The sequence below is a fragment of the Micropterus salmoides genome, unplaced genomic scaffold, assembly GCF_014851395.1.
Source record: "Micropterus salmoides isolate LMB-PRFRI ecotype aquatic unplaced genomic scaffold, ASM1485139v1 Ms_hic_scaffold_4, whole genome shotgun sequence".
NCBI classification, from domain to species: Eukaryota; Metazoa; Chordata; class Actinopteri; order Centrarchiformes; family Centrarchidae; genus Micropterus; species Micropterus salmoides.
Window position 1 is genome coordinate 26666649 of NW_024043372.1, and position 17539 is coordinate 26684187.

At 42.9% G+C, this 17539-nt stretch overlaps 1 protein-coding gene across 1 annotated transcript in view; it reads right to left on the reverse strand.

The window, feature by feature from the left end:
• The window catches only part of LOC119886364 (calmodulin-binding transcription activator 1-like), a 51032-nt gene that overhangs the window by 26853 nt on the left and 6640 nt on the right, over positions 1 to 17539 (reverse strand). Inside the window, 2 exon segments of the mRNA XM_038697045.1 lie at positions 595 to 662; positions 17177 to 17280. Coding sequence (XP_038552973.1) covers positions 595 to 662; positions 17177 to 17280 — 172 coding nt within the window.

A 17539-nucleotide genomic window follows, 5' to 3' on the forward strand; every position in this document is an offset into this window, starting at 1 on the left:
CTTTTCTATCTTTCTCTCTTTTTTCTGTATGTCTTTATTTATCACACCTACATCGGGATTAATTAAAGCAAATGTCAGTAAGGTGATTTATCAATAATTCACCCATTTTTCCCAGTCTTTCTTTTTTCTCTTTCCTCCCTTCCTAGCTTCCTTCCTGACTATAACATCTCCCCATTATTGGAAAAGAGCTAACTTTGGTTCATTCAGATCGATGAATATTCAGTTCTGGCATGTGAATCCCTGTTCACACCCCATCTTATATACACACACACCCTTCCTTTAACCCCCCCCCCCCTCCAAGGTCTGAATTATACATTGCCTATCCTAATACATTTACATTAATTAATACTCCATTTCCAGCTGACTAGGTGCTTTACAGTCCGGCCATGTTCTAGAGCGTTCTCTGCTTGTAGTGTAGGCTGTCAGCAGGACCCTTTGGAGACAGTCGACGTACATCACTTATGTTTTAATCAAACACAGGCACTCAGTCATTGGGATTAAACCAACGTGAGTTACTGGCTGATTGAGTGATGTTGTGTTTGTGCGTGTATTTGTGTGTGTATGTGTGGAAACCGCTGTCTGCATTCTCCTCACCTGGTTTTTGGCGATGTCGTCAGCCACTCATCGTGTTTCTCAAAAGTGATGAGATATGCAGCAATCTCCTAGAGAGACAAAGACAAGACAGAAAGGTTATATTAGTGTGTGTGCACGAGTGTGTGTGTGTCACCGGGAGATAAAACATAACAGGTATTTCCAGATGACCTGCCGATTCCCACAGAGAGTGTGTCACTATCTGATTGCCACGGTGAGGTCCGGGCGCCTGATTGGTCACAGAGCAGCCAGTCAGGAGGCAGATATAGAGGACAGACCCTAAGGGCCAACAACCAATCATGCTCACCGACACACTGATGTCTCCCTCCACTGGGGAGGAAAAGCTATCTCCTAAATACATAGACACATGCCACATAAACACACACACAGACACGCTGAGGGTGCAGACCCATACACTAGCTGAGCAAGTGTGCTGATAGGAAAAGTTTTCTTGTACTTTGCAGTTTCACAGTTTCCCGTCAGATAAAGCCTGCTCCTAACTTGACTCTTAATTCCTCCGGCTCTCTTTTCATCTCCTCAGCACTCCTCTCCTCTGCACACTGTTTCTATTCTTCTTCCACACTCACATAAATCCAATAAGGAAAAAAGAAAGTTCAAATCATACAGGTGCATTCTACCGAGAGCAAGGCAAAACAAAACGTCCATACACACAGACAGAGACACACAGAGACGCAGCCAAAAGAAACTAGTGTTTATACCTCCTGCTTTTTAGTTGCTCACGCAACACCGCCTTTTCCCTTTGCTCGGTGAACTCTCTCACCCCTGGCTTCCTCCTTGAAACATCATGCTCTCTCTCCCTATCTCTGACTCCCATCTCACCTACTTGTTGTGAAAGACTATGAAATGTAAATTGTCCTCTTAAGGCAATCAGTGTTTGAAATGTGGCACAAAGGAATAGTGAAGAAGACATCAACACTCCGGCACTCCTTCATCTGCCCCCTCAGATCAACAGTCTCCTCTCCAGACCTCCTCTCCCTCTCTGTCTCTTTCTGTGTGTGTGTGTTTAGGTATTTGTCCCAGTTTGGCATGAGAGCACTCCAGCTCCACACCGATCAGACGGGAATGAGGGACAAAGAGGGAGACGGGAAGAAAGGCAGGGAGAGACAAAAAGAGAGAGCAGCTGGAGGGTGCTGGCACTTAACTGGATTGTTTTTTTAGTATCCTCCATTCGATCCTCTCGCCCCAACCCCCCACTCACTGCCTCATCCTGCATTTATACTATATGTGTGCTTACATTTATTGTCTGTGTATGCATACGTGTGGGAGAGGCTGTCATCACACCCTTAATAATTACTACTATCAAGTTGGCCGCTGTTAATGTCTGTCTGTCTGAGGCACATAAAACATTTTTGCCATAGCTAGGCACAACAACATGCACACGCACACACACACACACACACACACACACACACACACACACACACACACACACACAAGGAGTGCCTCATTCACTTATGCATCTATTCATTAGCTGTGACAGGCAGCCACCTCTCCTCCTCCCAAACCACTCCGCAGCAAGTCAATATCCTATACGGCCTCCACAGTCCCGGCCAGGCACTTGGGCTCCCCTTGTGACTGTCAGCCAGTGGGAGGCGGGAGGAGAAGAAGAGAGGAGACGAGGGGCTGGGAGAGACAGAAGGATGGGAGGATTAAGGAGGGAGAGAGACTTGCAATTAAAGGCCTGCCCCATAAGAGCCATTAAAAAGCCAGAAACAGAAGAGTCAGCTGAAACGGCAGCCTCACACACACGCACACACACATACACACCCTCACTGCAGACACACACTGCTGCTCACTGCCTCACCAGCACACACACGCCCATGTGAAGAGTGACAGAAGTGAGATGGTGAAGGTCAATCCTCAGGAAGTCACAGTTATCGTCCCAGTGGAAACCAGTGATGGAGCGCTTTGAGCATGCCTGGCGACACAGTGACCCTTCAGGAATACTGTAAGTGTGTGTGTGCGCGTGTGTGTTAGCTGTGCCAGACACAGGGCCAGGGACAAGTATCTTTCTCCTGGGATCTACTCTAGAAACCCAGACGTTCTGCATGTCTGTGTGAGTCTACGTAATAATATATTACGACAGGCCCAGCACACACTCTTTTCCCAACACACACCTATTCCTGTCTGTCTGTGTGTGAGAGAAAGTGAGAAAGAGAGAGAGAGTTACTTAAGAAATATCTAACAAAGCAGAGCGCATGAGTGGGAAGTTAGATTGGAGCGAGCGATGCAGTTGGGGAAATCAGCCTCCCACTCACGCATCACTGAGACCATCTCCCTCCAAGAAACTGGTGGCATGTACAGAAAAGCAGACAGACAGACACACACACACACACACACACACACACACACACACACACACACACACATATACTCACAGGCCTTAGGGAGATTTCCAGAGGAGGGAGGGGATGGGGGGGTCGCCTACACTGCAACAGACTTATCCAGGAGCTTTCCCCAGGGAGATTCTGTTATAGGGTCTAGCCACAGGCTAGTGTGTGTGTGTGTGTGTGTGTGTCTGAGGGCGTGTGAGCGTGCACGTTTGAAGTCTAATGATGAGCATCACCCCGACAGAGATCTGGGGAAAACAGAGTTGTCTGTAAACTGGAACTGTCACATCCATTCCAAGTGCATCAAATGAAGGCTGCCTCTGGTTCTCACCACAGAAATCATTTGGCATTGAACAGTTTATTTTGGCGGTATGAGGAGGTAGCACACTGACGTGTCCTTTTCAACTGCAGAATCCATTTCTGCCTCCATCCTTGTGTGCGCTAAGTCTTGTATACATATACGGGGGAAAGAACTGCATTAGCATTACCAGGGGAGGTCTGCTGATGCTGTAATTTGTTCCCCAGTTCCTCCACCGGTTCTCTCCTTCCCAGAACAACCTTGTCAGTGTTTGTGTGATGTTGATAGACACTCTATCCAAAATTGACTCCTGTTTTTATTATTATTATTTTTTATTTTTTTTGCAGACCACAGGCTTCTCTGTGAATCGGAGGGTGGGGGTTGGAGCACTATCTCAGCCATTTGTTAAACCCACGTTTTATTGATCATGGGTCTATTTTTAAACATGCCTCCTTAATTATGTAAATTAAGCCAAACAATGACAATTTTATGCTAAACCTATATTGGTATACAGTTTGATTTGATCTGTGATAATCAATATTCCATTAGAATTGAGGTGCCTATGGGTCATGTCATTATCCACAGTGGTTACCGAAATGTGACAGGGCCAATCTTTCAGAATCACAGAGTGACCTCTAAAATCACCAATGTCATGGCTGCTTTTCCAAAGACTCAAAATTTCAGTCAGTCAGGAGACAGATAGATTATTATTATGTTGCAAAGAGAAAGCAGAATATAGAGAAGAGAAAGCAGAATAAAGAGAAGAGAAAGCAGAATAAAGAGTTAGTTGTGTTCGGCTTTAAGCTGACGTAAATGATGTGACTCCTTTTGTAAACCAGACCAATAACGTCTTGTTTGCACTATGTTCCTTTAACGTGGATAATTAAAATGTGTAGCACTCAAAAGAAAGAGTGCCCGACAATGAGTTACGATGAGGATAATTTTGTTCTGTTCTAGCCACACAATACAATTTCATCAAGTCTATTGTAAACCAGAGCAATAATGTGTAGTTTGTATTATATTCCCAAACTGCCTTGCTCCCCACTGTGTGTTACTTGCAACAGCCTTTATATTACCTCCACTGGCTAATACAACTGCTTAATGCTGTTTCCATAACAACTGTTGCAAAGCCCCTGATCAGAATTCCTCTCAAGCTTGCCTTGTGTTTATCATATAAACACCTCATCACACACTGGGCAACACACACATGCACGTCCACGGACATAAAAGACTTGCACACACATGCATACAAATGGCGTCTATTAATACACAAAGTCGCTTGGGTGAAAAAAATAAATAAATAAAAATCAAACTTGTCATGGATTCTCTCCTCTTGTTCTCACTGTGACACACGCTGCATGCACGCACACACACACACACACACACACACACACACACACACACACACATTTAGTGCTGGTCTATCATTGGAGGACAAGGTCTGACCTTCACAGGGAACCCGCTCCTGTCACCTGGTTGAGAGCGAGACATGTGTGTTACATCCATCTCTGTCACACCACAGCTCTCACTGCATTCATACACACACACACACACACACACGGACATACATGTACACAAAAATATCTCCTGTGTCAAAACGAATGCATGGTACCAGCACACGCATACACACAACAAACCCAGTGAGGCTTGGTCTCAGAAGAGAGTCTGTGTGGTGGCTGCTGCCCATGTGAGTGACGGCTTTATAATGAAATAGTCACTCTCCCCTCTCCTTCACTCCCTCACTCCCTCTCCTTTTGGTTTGACCTCTTTACTTTCTTCCCCCTCTCTCCCCCTCTCCAGCTCACCCACTTCCCTCTTTTTTCTGTCTCATTTCCCTCTCATCTCCCTTTTGCCAATATATAGAAGTCCAAATGGTGAAGGTGGCTACACACACACACACACACACACACACACACACACAACCTAACAGTATGGAAAGCAGCACAAACTTTTTTAGCAGGGACCTGAAAGTAAAGAAGAGTCAGCCCCAATCCACTGGGGGAACATCAGTCATATTTTTCTAAGACTTCCTCTCTCTTGCGCACCTTACCTGTCCTCTTCCTCCTATCTTGTATTTGCATTTGAGGAGACTGCCCCCCCCCCTCTCAGCAGGGGGGTGAACACATCAAAGACAGCAACAGGTGTGTGGTGTCAAACACAATGCCAGGACCCCTGCTGCGCTAGAGCGTCTTGGATAAAGCTTGTCGGGAGTCCTCAAAAACTCCCACAAAGTTAACCAGGAAAGGGTGCACGCATGCACACACACACATATATATTGAAATCTGTAATGACAGATGTGTGTTTGCCAGTGGGAGGTGGAAGAAGACAGAGAGAGGGTGGGGAGGGGTGTCTCAATGAAGGAGTCTCAAGTGGTTGTGTTAACCCCTGATGCCTTATCTCACCGTGAGTCATTCTGCCCTCCGAGGCTCTTCTCTGCTCTGCTATTGTTGATGTTATTGTTAGTGAGGAGGTTTGGTATGCTAAGGAGAGAGAGACAGAGAGATACAGAGATACAGAAAGAGAGAGAGAGAGAGAGAGAGGTAGTGGAAGAGTGAGAGGGAGAGAGGGAGAGAGAAAGAAATAGTGTGTGCCACCTCTCATTGGCATAAATACTTGTTTACAACAAGACATAAATTGGCACCCTGTCAGTCAGTCTCTCTGTTTCTCTCTCCTTTAACTCCCTTACTCTATTTCCCTCTCTGTCTCTATCTGTCTCTCTCTCTCCCTCTGTGCTGCTAAGCGTATTACAACACTCCCTGGTTCAGCCCTCTCTCATTACCATATTCTAATTACATTCGTTAAGGGGAGCATTTGGGAGTTTAATGAATAAATTTGAAAGATGGGTCTCCGTGGCGATCTTTAAGTTTGTCTCCTCCTCAACCAACTGAAGTTGGGAGCATATGCGTGTGCGTATGTTCGCGTGCGAGGTCACACACCTGTTCAGCATGTGCCTGTGCTCTCTGTAAATATCACTGTACCTCCATTTCAGGAGAAACAAACAAATCTAGTTAACTGCTGGAACTCACGTGGAGTCCTCTCTCTGAAAAAAATCAATTCAGAATTCTGTTTGTCGCCGCAAAATAAAGATTTCATGTCATTTGTTTGTTGATTTGGAAAAAAAACTCAGAGCCACCCATGTTGAAGTCATGCATATTTAACTCTCCTCAAGCCTCAAAAACAAACTAAAGCCAAAGACAAGCATCAATTTAAAGATGTACAAATTGTCTGCAATCTCGGGCTCATCTTTTCCACCAACATCAGACCTGCAGCCTTCATACTGGGAGACGAGCAGGTGGAGTTAAAACAATCATAAGCAAAAGTAAACATTAAAGGTTATCAACTCTGCTCTGGTGACTGCCTTCCACTGTTGTGCAGTTTGATCTGTCTCTGCCTAGGACGAAGCCCTGGGCTGTAGACCTGAATAGACTGCTACTATGGGCCTTGCACTCACTCTTTCAGGGTATTGCGAAATGTGATATGCCTTTCACTTGGTTTAATAAAGGAGTCCCAAATGCATTCCCAATTCTGATGATTGCCAGCTTGTGCTTCAAGGAGTCAAGAAGTGAATGAGCAATATTCACCACTTGCTCAGAAATAACCTTTCAAAAGCTAACAAAATGATGCACTTTTGCTTGGCCACCTGCCATTGATTACTGACAATTAAACAGTACCACAAGCAACAAAGAAAATATGCAGAATCTAATCTAACCTGTTCCCCACAGAATTCCCTTTAAGTGCAACTGCACTTGATTAAAATTATGCAATTTTCTCTTTTTGGCTAAATACATTACTTTCTGAAATCCCAGAAAGGGTTTTCTCCTTTTCTTGTTGACTTGAACAGAGGCATAACCACAAATCAGGAGTCAGCAGAATTTGGGCAGTGTCTGGAACTTCTTTATTGCATCTTGTGGTAAAAAGTATGGATCTGTTTCATTTTGAATTCAGATGTAGACCAATCCATCTTTTCTCCGTGACTTTCACGTGGCTGAAACCACCGCAAGAAGGACAGACTGTACTCATCCGTAGCTAACAAAATACACGAGCAGTGAGAGGGTGTACGTGATCAAATCTGATGAATATATGCTACGCCATTTATAGTTTATAAGTGTACGCTGTAGTGTATCAATAGATCCAAAGGGGCTCCTCTTCACTGTGGCTACAGTATATTTACAGTGATGATGCACCGCATAAGGTACAGCCCAATGTCATCACCCTCTCTTCCAGCACTGTGACTCACACAGTGGGCAGCAAAAGTATGCTAGCTATCTTTAAACTTCTATATAATATAAGATATGTTTATATAAATAAACACATAAATAACAGGGGAGATGTAACCAACATAATTCCTGTTAAGACTAGAACAGCAGCCATTTCCATTTATACAAATGGAAATGGCTGCTGCAATGATAATACATGTATTATTGTTGCCTATGGACACTGTCACAACCTTTTGGTTTGCTTAAATCGTTTTGCTTAATTGTTTTCATCCATTAAATGCATATAGTTCTGTTAAAGTGGTTAATTTGCTATAATTTAAAGCAATATTAGAGACTGACGAGGAGACAGACATCAGTCATCGCCTGCCGGGCTGTCCTGGTAACTCTCCACCTCATATGAACTGTAATGGACTGTGACTGTCTTGTTCAACATACAATGATACCTTCGAGCAGACAGACAGTGGAGCTTACAACCTCACTGAGAAAGTGATGCTGATGTTGTGTATCAGACAATGTTAAGACTTGCCCGCTGGCAAGCTACATATAAAATACATACTGCCAGAGCACATATGCTACCAACAAGAGGCAATCGTGCAGTTAGGCTTAACACTAGGTAATATCTGTTTTCGGGCTGGGAAGCTTTGCTGTTGCAGTGTTTCTCCTGTTTGCTGGAATAGTGAGCTGACACCTCCACTGGATAACAATTTCAGTTTTGGGACGGAGTGATTTTGCTCCAAAGTATTATAGAGGAGACTGCGATATTGTTAGCAAAAACTTTCACTGCCAAACACCCAAAGGCATGAAGGAACACCATTCTCAATCTCTGTCACTTGGCCAAGAAACAAGTGAGATGCTCTCACTTCCATGTTAGGTGTTTAACATCCTCCAATCCACGGCTTCATACTGTACATCCAAACAATTAAATATATGCACTGTCAGTATGCAAATGCGGTATCAGTATCCCGTATATAGTTGCCTCCTTAGAGTACAAGATGATGGATGATATATTACAGCTAAGCCGGTCTTAGACTAATGACACAGCTGCATTACAATACACAAGTTAGTACACAGCTAATATTGTGTATGCACACAGACAGAAGACAAACACACACACAAATGCCACCTTGTTTAATCCCCCAGGAATCAGTGAAATTTGATTACCGTGACTTTTACAAATACACTCCATATGAAAGCAGACATTCCATACATCAGCAGCGGGGAGGAGGGAGCAGGAGGAAGAAGAGAGTACAGACACAGTGAGACAGAGAAGTACGTGATGCCGGTTAGAGCCGCAGTTTGAGAGGAGGAACACCGGTCACATACTGTGGTCTCCCGAGAGGAATGCAACACGCACACATACTGCATGCACACAGTGTCCGGCCCTATAGCTCTATTACTGTAAATGTGGGGAAATGGTATATTTACCAGTAAATGTACACATCTCCCTGGGTAAATCTTGTGAATGTGTACATTTCCAAGATAATGTTAGTGGAAAATGCTAGTCACAGCACCATGAGATTCACAGTTCTCTCACTATGTTTTTTTTTGTGGATATGATGTAGTAGAAGGCCAATTTACCCCTTTGGCAAAGGCTCCTGCAATAAACTGAGATCTGTGAGACACGGGAGATCAAATAGAGTAACATTATAACATCAGAAAAACAGCCAGTATTGAAACTTATGTTTTCATACATACCAGCGCATTTGACCTGCATCACAGTGCCATCACTGTATGAGGCGTGAGGACATGTTATTGCATGTGTGCTGTGATATACTTTTAGAAATGAATACATGTCCTATATGACAAAGAAACTCAGGCCTAATTTATTTTATATTCAACAAACATATAATGCAGTTACATTCTTGTCAAAGAAAACGTGGCTGTAAGCTACACTGCCTCAAAAGTAAAGTATTTAATTGTGAAACAAAACTCCATGAGGCGAGAACCAGTTGATGAACACTGTTCAAAGTGTGCAGTAAACACAGCAGGAGAGCTCCATAATAATATGACATCTCAACTCATTAACAGGGAAACACAGACATTACCAGATTTACCTTGAGAAAACAACCAGTGAATGTTAAACATTAACTCTGTGGTTGACAGTTCATAATTACTACTAAATATGCATATTTACTATTGCCCATATATACATAACTGTTATCAAATCAAATGTACAAAAGGTAAATTGATAATGAGTGAAAAGAGATTTAAGCGGTTTGAAATCATTATATTGTATTTTTGCTCAGCAATAAATAACATTGATTTTGCAATTAAACAACCACGTAATCTTACCAGTTTTAATTAAAATAAGAGCTGCAGCCTGCAAGTGGCCATTAGTGGGTTGAAGCCTGTGAGGCCAACACACTCAGATACATGCTATAACACTGACAATTTGACCTCACAGCAACTTTAGAGAGCACAAAACAAATGTGGTCTGATACACTTTGCAGCCCCTTTCCAAACAGGTATGTGAAGTTTGATTGCTTTGGTATTTAATATTTGGTTTTGCACTTTTTAGCTTAATTTCTGTGACTTGTACAAATGATGTCTTTACTGTCTGGATTAGCCATGAATTAGGCAGTTAATAATGCTCTGTGTAAAAGTTACAGAGGCAACATGGCATTGAAAACACAAGTGTGTACTCTTTGGAGAAAATCCCAAATATTTGTGCAAAGTACGGTTTCTCTAACTTCAAGCATTAAAATATTCTGCCAAAAGAACACATCAAATGTAAAATAGATAAATGCTATCAAAGCAGAAATGAAACCACTAAAATGCACATTGAATTCATGTTGCGTAAAATTAATTTGAGGAATAGGTTACAATTCACAAGACAATATGTCACGATTTTTGGTAAAGTACAATTGTCTGCCAGATATATTTTCAGAAAGGCTTGGCTCAGTACTCAGAGAGATTTTAAATATATCCACAAAACATGTGACATAAAGGAAAAGCAGTTGTAGCAGCTCCCACCCACTTCTGCCGGTGGACAACTCCATAATCCTGATACAACAATGAAGCTGTATCAATCGTCTGTAAAAGCCTCACAAACAAATTCATACAGAATTCATGCAGTCTCAGGTGTCCACAGATATGCTCATATGAATTTACAGTAACATATTGATAAATAATTGACTGTCTGGGGACTGCCACAGAGCAAGCATTGGCAAATAAGCACAAGTTTTTCTTTTTAAGTATTGTTGAACACCATTATTTGCATCAAACCCAAGACGACGAGCTGGAACTGCATGTGCAGTATGAAAAAAAATCTACATGAGCAGAGAGTATGGAATGTGTTCTGACTTTAGAAATCCTGAACCAGGCATATTCCTTTATAAGTCTCTAAGCTCCAGATATTATTAAGTCAGTATACAAATACGCTAAAGAAAAACTTCATTAAAATCAATAGGGTTCCAGCACCTATGGTGCTTGATTTACAGCTTGATGTTTTGTTGACATCTCACTTTATTTGGGGATGTAAACATGCAAAACTGCCTTCTGCTGCTTTAGAATATATTTGACTCTTAAACCCCTTCGTTTGAGAAGCAAGTTTGAGAAGAAAGTTATCAAAGTTAAATAAAGTTCTAAAGTTATCTAGACAAAGCTCTACACATGCAGTACAAGCAGAGAACAGCGACCATCTGTGTGTGCCCGCACATGCACACACATACACATTTTAATGCTTCATCTGTCTCCAATGAATTAAATCTAATTTACACAGGACTCAGATATTACAGAGGTTCTATGTGGGGACATTTAAGGATACAAAAAGTATTGTCTCCACTGCACAGCCTGACTTCTTATTACAGCAGACACTGCTGGTCATTCACTTCTTTTTAGTTGGGCTTGGAATCTAACAGGAAGTTAAAACACAAAGACACACACACACACACACACACACACACACACACATATGCAGGCACACATAAAGGAGCTCAAGCACATACACAACACCCCCACACTCACAGGCTCACATTCCCACTGTTTAATATATTTCTGTGTCTCCAGTTAACAATATTTTGTGTCAAATTATAGTGGGCAAGATAAATAGTGGGTCTGTGCGACATGGAGAAAATAGAACAGGAGGAAAATGTGGGGCTTCCAGTTGGGTATGAGGGAGAGGAGAAGAGGATAGGAGAGGAGGAGAGCAGGGGAGAGAGGAGAGCAGAGGAGAAGAGAGGAGAGGAGAGAGGGGAGAAGAGGAGAGGAAAGGAAAGCAGAGAGGAAATGAGATGAGAGGAGAGGAGAGCACAGAGGAGAGGAGAGGAGAGGAGAGGAGAGGAGAGGAGGAGATACAACACTAACTCCTACCTCAGACACCTGGCTTTCCCTGACTAGACTTGTAAAACCTGTTTAATCCCAGCCCCTTGTGAACATGTGCGTGGTGAAATATTAGCATGACTGAAACCCACTGAAATACTGATCCCAACAATCTATTAAGCATCTACGCACATGTCCAATTTACCATGTACGGGCCGCATTTGCAAATGAAAAGCTTGCTGGATAATTACATGTATCAACAAGGAAATTACATTTATGAATAGAATGAGTCCAATTAATTCTTTGCATTGCTGCACATTTGGTTCATGTTGCCAGCTTGGTCAGCAAGACAGTGTGGATGTCTGGAGCTTGAGCGGAAATGGAAGTCACAAACAGTCACAAAATGACGTTGGGTGTTAATTGGGCTAGGCTTGGCTCAGAGAGAGATGGAGAGATAGACAAAGAGGAGAAGGAGAGAGAGGGAGAGACAGAGAGCCTGGAGGACTAATTAGTGATTATAACTTGCCGCTCTCCAAACATAAAATATCTCTCAACCCAAAAGACAGAGGAATGATTAAAGATAAAAGAATAGGAATCAAACACAAGGAGCTGTGAAACACCCCTCTGGTACTGTGTGTGCGTGTCTGAGTGTATATACATGTGTGCAGGCATGTGTGTCCACGTGTGAGTGTGTGTTGGCTTCTTTGCCCCCTCATTAAACCAGGCTTTACTCTGGTAAACGGCAACAGCACAGAGCTCAATGTCAACTGATGAGGTTACAGCCATAGGCAGGCTCTGGGACACACACATACAGACTGACATGGATACACCAAGTCTCTCTCACGAACATGTTATATATACATCTTATAAATGCATGAACGGCACACCCAATTCATTTTTAAAATGAAACTTTCAGGTAAGTTTCCAAACGCGTTACTTTTGTCTTTGTTCTGACACAGCAGACAAAATGGAGAGTGTCAGCCTCCTCTGGCCACGTGCCAGTATGAGCTGGACGTTAGCGATTCACACATCAAATTCATACATCAAGGGCACCCTTCACCACAAGGCCTGCAACTGGCTGTCTGTATCGCTCTGGGTTTCCATAAGGGATCCATAATATTTTTTGACATTTAACTTCATCCCTCCTGTGTAACTTCTTTTCCAGATGCTCCTTGGAAATATTGCTACCGAGAAACATAGGAATACAATGCATGCATATTTAATTCAATGTATCTATTTAATGGCTCACAAACAACAATAATGACATGAATAATAAATTAAACACACACACACTCAGACATTCACATGCACACTGAGTTTTGTTTGGGCTAGAAATTGAAGCTCACACAAGCTGAGATGCCACAGCACAAACAGGTGAGTGAGAGTGCAATTCCTGACATTTTTACCTGGGATCTAGAGCTTTTGTCCTTCGTCAGTTGTTGTTGTTGTGTTTTTATCTGTTGTACATGTTTGGCATTGCAAGCCGACGTACTATGTCACGTCTCTCTTATCACCTCCGATGTACTGAACAATCACAAACGGCGTTTGTGTCACAAGTACAACATCGATCATACCATTAGCAGGAATACGCACACACCCAATCTGTTACCATGGCAACACCTACCCTTGATGCACACACACACACACACACACACACACACACACACACACACACACCGATGGGGCAGTGGACTAATGTATATGCTTTTTTATCAGCTTCTCATTCAAGCAATCATGTTAGTGTCACGCCGTGGCACAGCCAGACATGAGCGTGTGTGAACTGTCAACTAGCTGCCTTCACGCCACATAGCCACCAATATATCTATAATAAAACACTGCATGTTTGGTATCATATTATTTCACCGTTAATACAAAAATAATGCTGTCCTCTCACACTTGCTTTTTGCACCCGTACAGCTGAGAGACATGCAGAGCAGACTCACATGCAGAAGCACTGTGGCACAGACGGCTGTCGTCTGTGTGATGTACTGAAGTCTGTACCAACCAGTTTGACAGTTGCATCATTCGAATCATAGTGGTGGTGGTGCTGGTGGGGTTGGGGGGCTGCTCTGAAGTAAAAGCCTTTAAAATGCACATCAGATCTAAATCTGACGTGCATGTTCGCATAGTCTGAATTTAAGCTTTCAAAAGGGAATTTTACTCAGCATTCAACTCAGTCTGCCTTCTCAAAATATGAGTCAGGATGTCAAGGGTCCCCACAAGAGTAATCATAGCTTTTCATGAGCTTGAGTCCCAGGACCAGACTAAAGTTTGTCTTTGTCTACATTTAAAAAAGTTTGACAGCCTCCTTATTTCAGTGCTCCATAGAATTTGCTGAAACCAAACAAGTCATTCCCGATGGGTGGATAAAACAGGCTCTACCCTCAGTCTGTCCACCTGAGTGTGGTTTGTTATCTAAAGCTAGTCTATAGTCTATTACCATGGACAGATACACATACACCCCCAATCTATTATTGAACAAAAGGCTCACGCCTCCGCTCAGCCCTTCAGGGAGGAATCCATCCCTCCATCCCAGAATAATTTCACACATCAGTAGATACACAAAAGAGAGAGAGAGAGAGAGGGAGGAGGAGAGGGAAGGAAGAAAGGGAAGGACAGAGAAGAGGTGGAGGAGGAGGAGGAGGAGGAGGAGGGAAAAATGTATAGGGTCACAGCTCAGTGCTCGTGGGAGGCCAGGGTGTCGTGGGGAGCCATGTGTGACAAAACAGAGATCAGAGGATCATATGCAATCATGCACACGTGCAAGAAGACAAATGCACGCACACACACACACACACACACACACACACAAACCCACTTGCACAGAGATAGGCAAAGGTGAGAATAAGGACATATCAGATGAAGACTTGAAAAGATTGGGTCTGACTTAATCAGAGCCATCCTCTACCAAACACAGAATGCTAATCTCTTTATCTATCACACGCTCTTCTTATTCACACACACACACACACACACACACACACACACACACACACACACACACACTAAAGATAATCCTAATTCTACATGCAGACACAGACACAACAGCATGCAGAAACCCAACACCCAAACAGTGAGGATGAGGAAACACAAAACCAATTCTTGATTTTCTTATGCATAAGCATATGGAAATCAAGAGTTCTACAGAAAATCCCACAAAAGTATACACATACATGCTCACCCAAACACAGAGTGTGAACTACACACAGCATAATTACTGGGCATTTTTTAACACACCATAAGTCGATAACACATCACCACAGTTCATGAGAAAATCTAGACCAGAACAGTATTATACTTGAATGCACACAAACACACACACATATGGAGGGAATGCAACTAAATAAATAAATTGACAGCTGATTAGACTGGAAATCCCACGTCAAAAAAATGATGTTTCGCTACAATATGTGTTTGAGATACAAACCCTACATGTGTATAAAATTTGATGACCAATGATGATTTCAATTTCCAATATGCTGCTGATGAAAAATACTATACTTCTTGCAATTTCTGCTATACAGACAGATAAAAATCAACAAACAGGGGGAAAAAATCAATTCGTTTGTTGCAGCAGCTACAAAATAATCGACCGCAATAACCTGGAGCTGTGCACATCCCTAACAGACACACTCACACACACACATGCATAGGCCGAAACACATACACAGATTTAAATACATACATGCACTAGACGCACAGCGAGCGTACACACAGCTGAAAGCACAGAGCCAACGGAGCAGCAGACACAATGGAGTGTTTAAGCATGCAGGAAACTTTATGCCTGGGTGGAAGAGGAGCTTTGAAGGAATCCGCTGAGGGACACCCAACCTCCCCCTGAACTGAGCCTATACCTCCATCACAGAGAGAGAACCATGGATAGAGAGAAGGGGGGGATGAAAGATGAAGATAGAGAGGACTACATGGTAAGTTGTAAGGGAGATGGGTGGAGCGAAAAAGAGAAAGAGGGCAGGAGAGGGGGCAGCAACAATGTGCTTTGGTGTAGTTCCTTTGCATTGTGCACAATTGCTCTACGTTAGGCTGATGTGTGGAAGTCCCTAACCAGCAGTGGAACACACACACACACACACACACACACACACACACACACACACACACACACACACACAGCCTTTTCCTGTGAGCACACTGTTCAGTTGGTGCCATGCTTAACTCCCAATATGACCTTCATTGAGATGGATTGCATGAAAAATTTAATGACTTTCCTGAGAGAAAAACCACAGGCCAAATCAGCTTTGCATTGCATAACAATGCTGGACCTGGTAATCAATAACACAAACACACAAACACACATCCATAATGGAGTGCACAGCTCGCACATGGAGAAAATGTCTCAGCAGAGGCCAACCACATCACAATGGATAGCGCAAACCACCAGTGGAGAGCTGTGCAATGCATAAACAAGGAGCTATTGACGATAAATGCCTGCATCCATTTCCAGCCATCAAACACTTCCCTAAACTAACAGCTTAAGTCTGGAGCAACATGCAACTCTGAAGAGCTTTTCACACTCCAAATGTTTAACTCAGGGTTATCTGTGGTCCTGAGTAAAGTGTTACCCCAACCTAATTTGGCCCCATTTTACATTGTACCACTTAGCCCGCAGCACAATTTAAGTCATCTATTGTTCATGCTGCAAATATGATGCTAATTTTAGCCCAGAGCAGGGCAAACTTAGCCCTATATTAATGAGCGGTAGCCATGAGTTTGTGTGAAACCTTCAACGGTCAAAGCATGCTAAAAGTTCTAAAATGTGGTTAACATTAAGTAAAGTGAAGTGCAAAAAGCCCTCAAGTTACATTAACTCAACTTGCATGGTCACTGCTTGTGTTGTTCATACCTCACAGCTTTTCATATTTTCCTCTTTTTTGTTTTGTTGTGGAGGACAACATTACACAATGTAACAAGAGCATCACATATAACACAAAGCAGGGGAAAAAAGCAACTTTGAGCAGAAATGTGCCACAAATTTAACAGCTTTCTGTGGTTGCATAGCAACAACGCTTGGTTTGGATAACAATCTTTATCCTACTGACCACAGGGTTTTTGAACCCAGTAAAACTCAGCAGTGGAAACATTCAATCTGTAGCCTCATTTCTTGTTTCTTAGCCTCTAAGCCCTATATAGTTTTAGACCCAGGAGCCCCTGATTCCCACACCTTAACCCGGAGTTGTTTGGATTACAAAGCGAAATAGACAGCTATACCCCAAATGTGATGTACAATCAGTAGGATTTTTTGGCTGTGAGCTCAGGTTGCTGTAAATTTTTTATTTCTTGATGTCACAGTTTTAGGGTCTCGTAATGAAAAGCTGCCATTGTGTTTGTTTACCTCCTCTTCATCTCTCAATTTGACATTAGCTGGAGATGAGTCACCAGCAAAGAAAACACAGTTTGTTTCACCGTCACGGATATTTCCCTCCTGAGTGTCTCGTTCTCACCTCGTTGGTGTTCCAGCGATGGCGCTCCTTGGGCAGAGAGGAACATTTGGGCAGACACTCTAGCAGCTTCTTAGGAAGGTAGATCTTCAACTGGCCAGGCTCATCTGGAAAGGAAGGGGGTGTGGGGGAGGTGGGGGGGAGGATAAAGGAAGATAAATGAGGGACGAGTAGGAAGAGGAGAGAAATTTCTCAGCAGGCAGAGACATTGTGAGAGGAGAATACCAACACCCAGCATCTCTGTGATCGGGATGAATTAAATAATAACAAACTTTCATTGTGCAGCATTTTTCATGGCTTGATGTGACCTAAAGCAAGTGAATTTGCACATAGATTTGCTCTGGCCTATGAAGGACATAAGCTTTA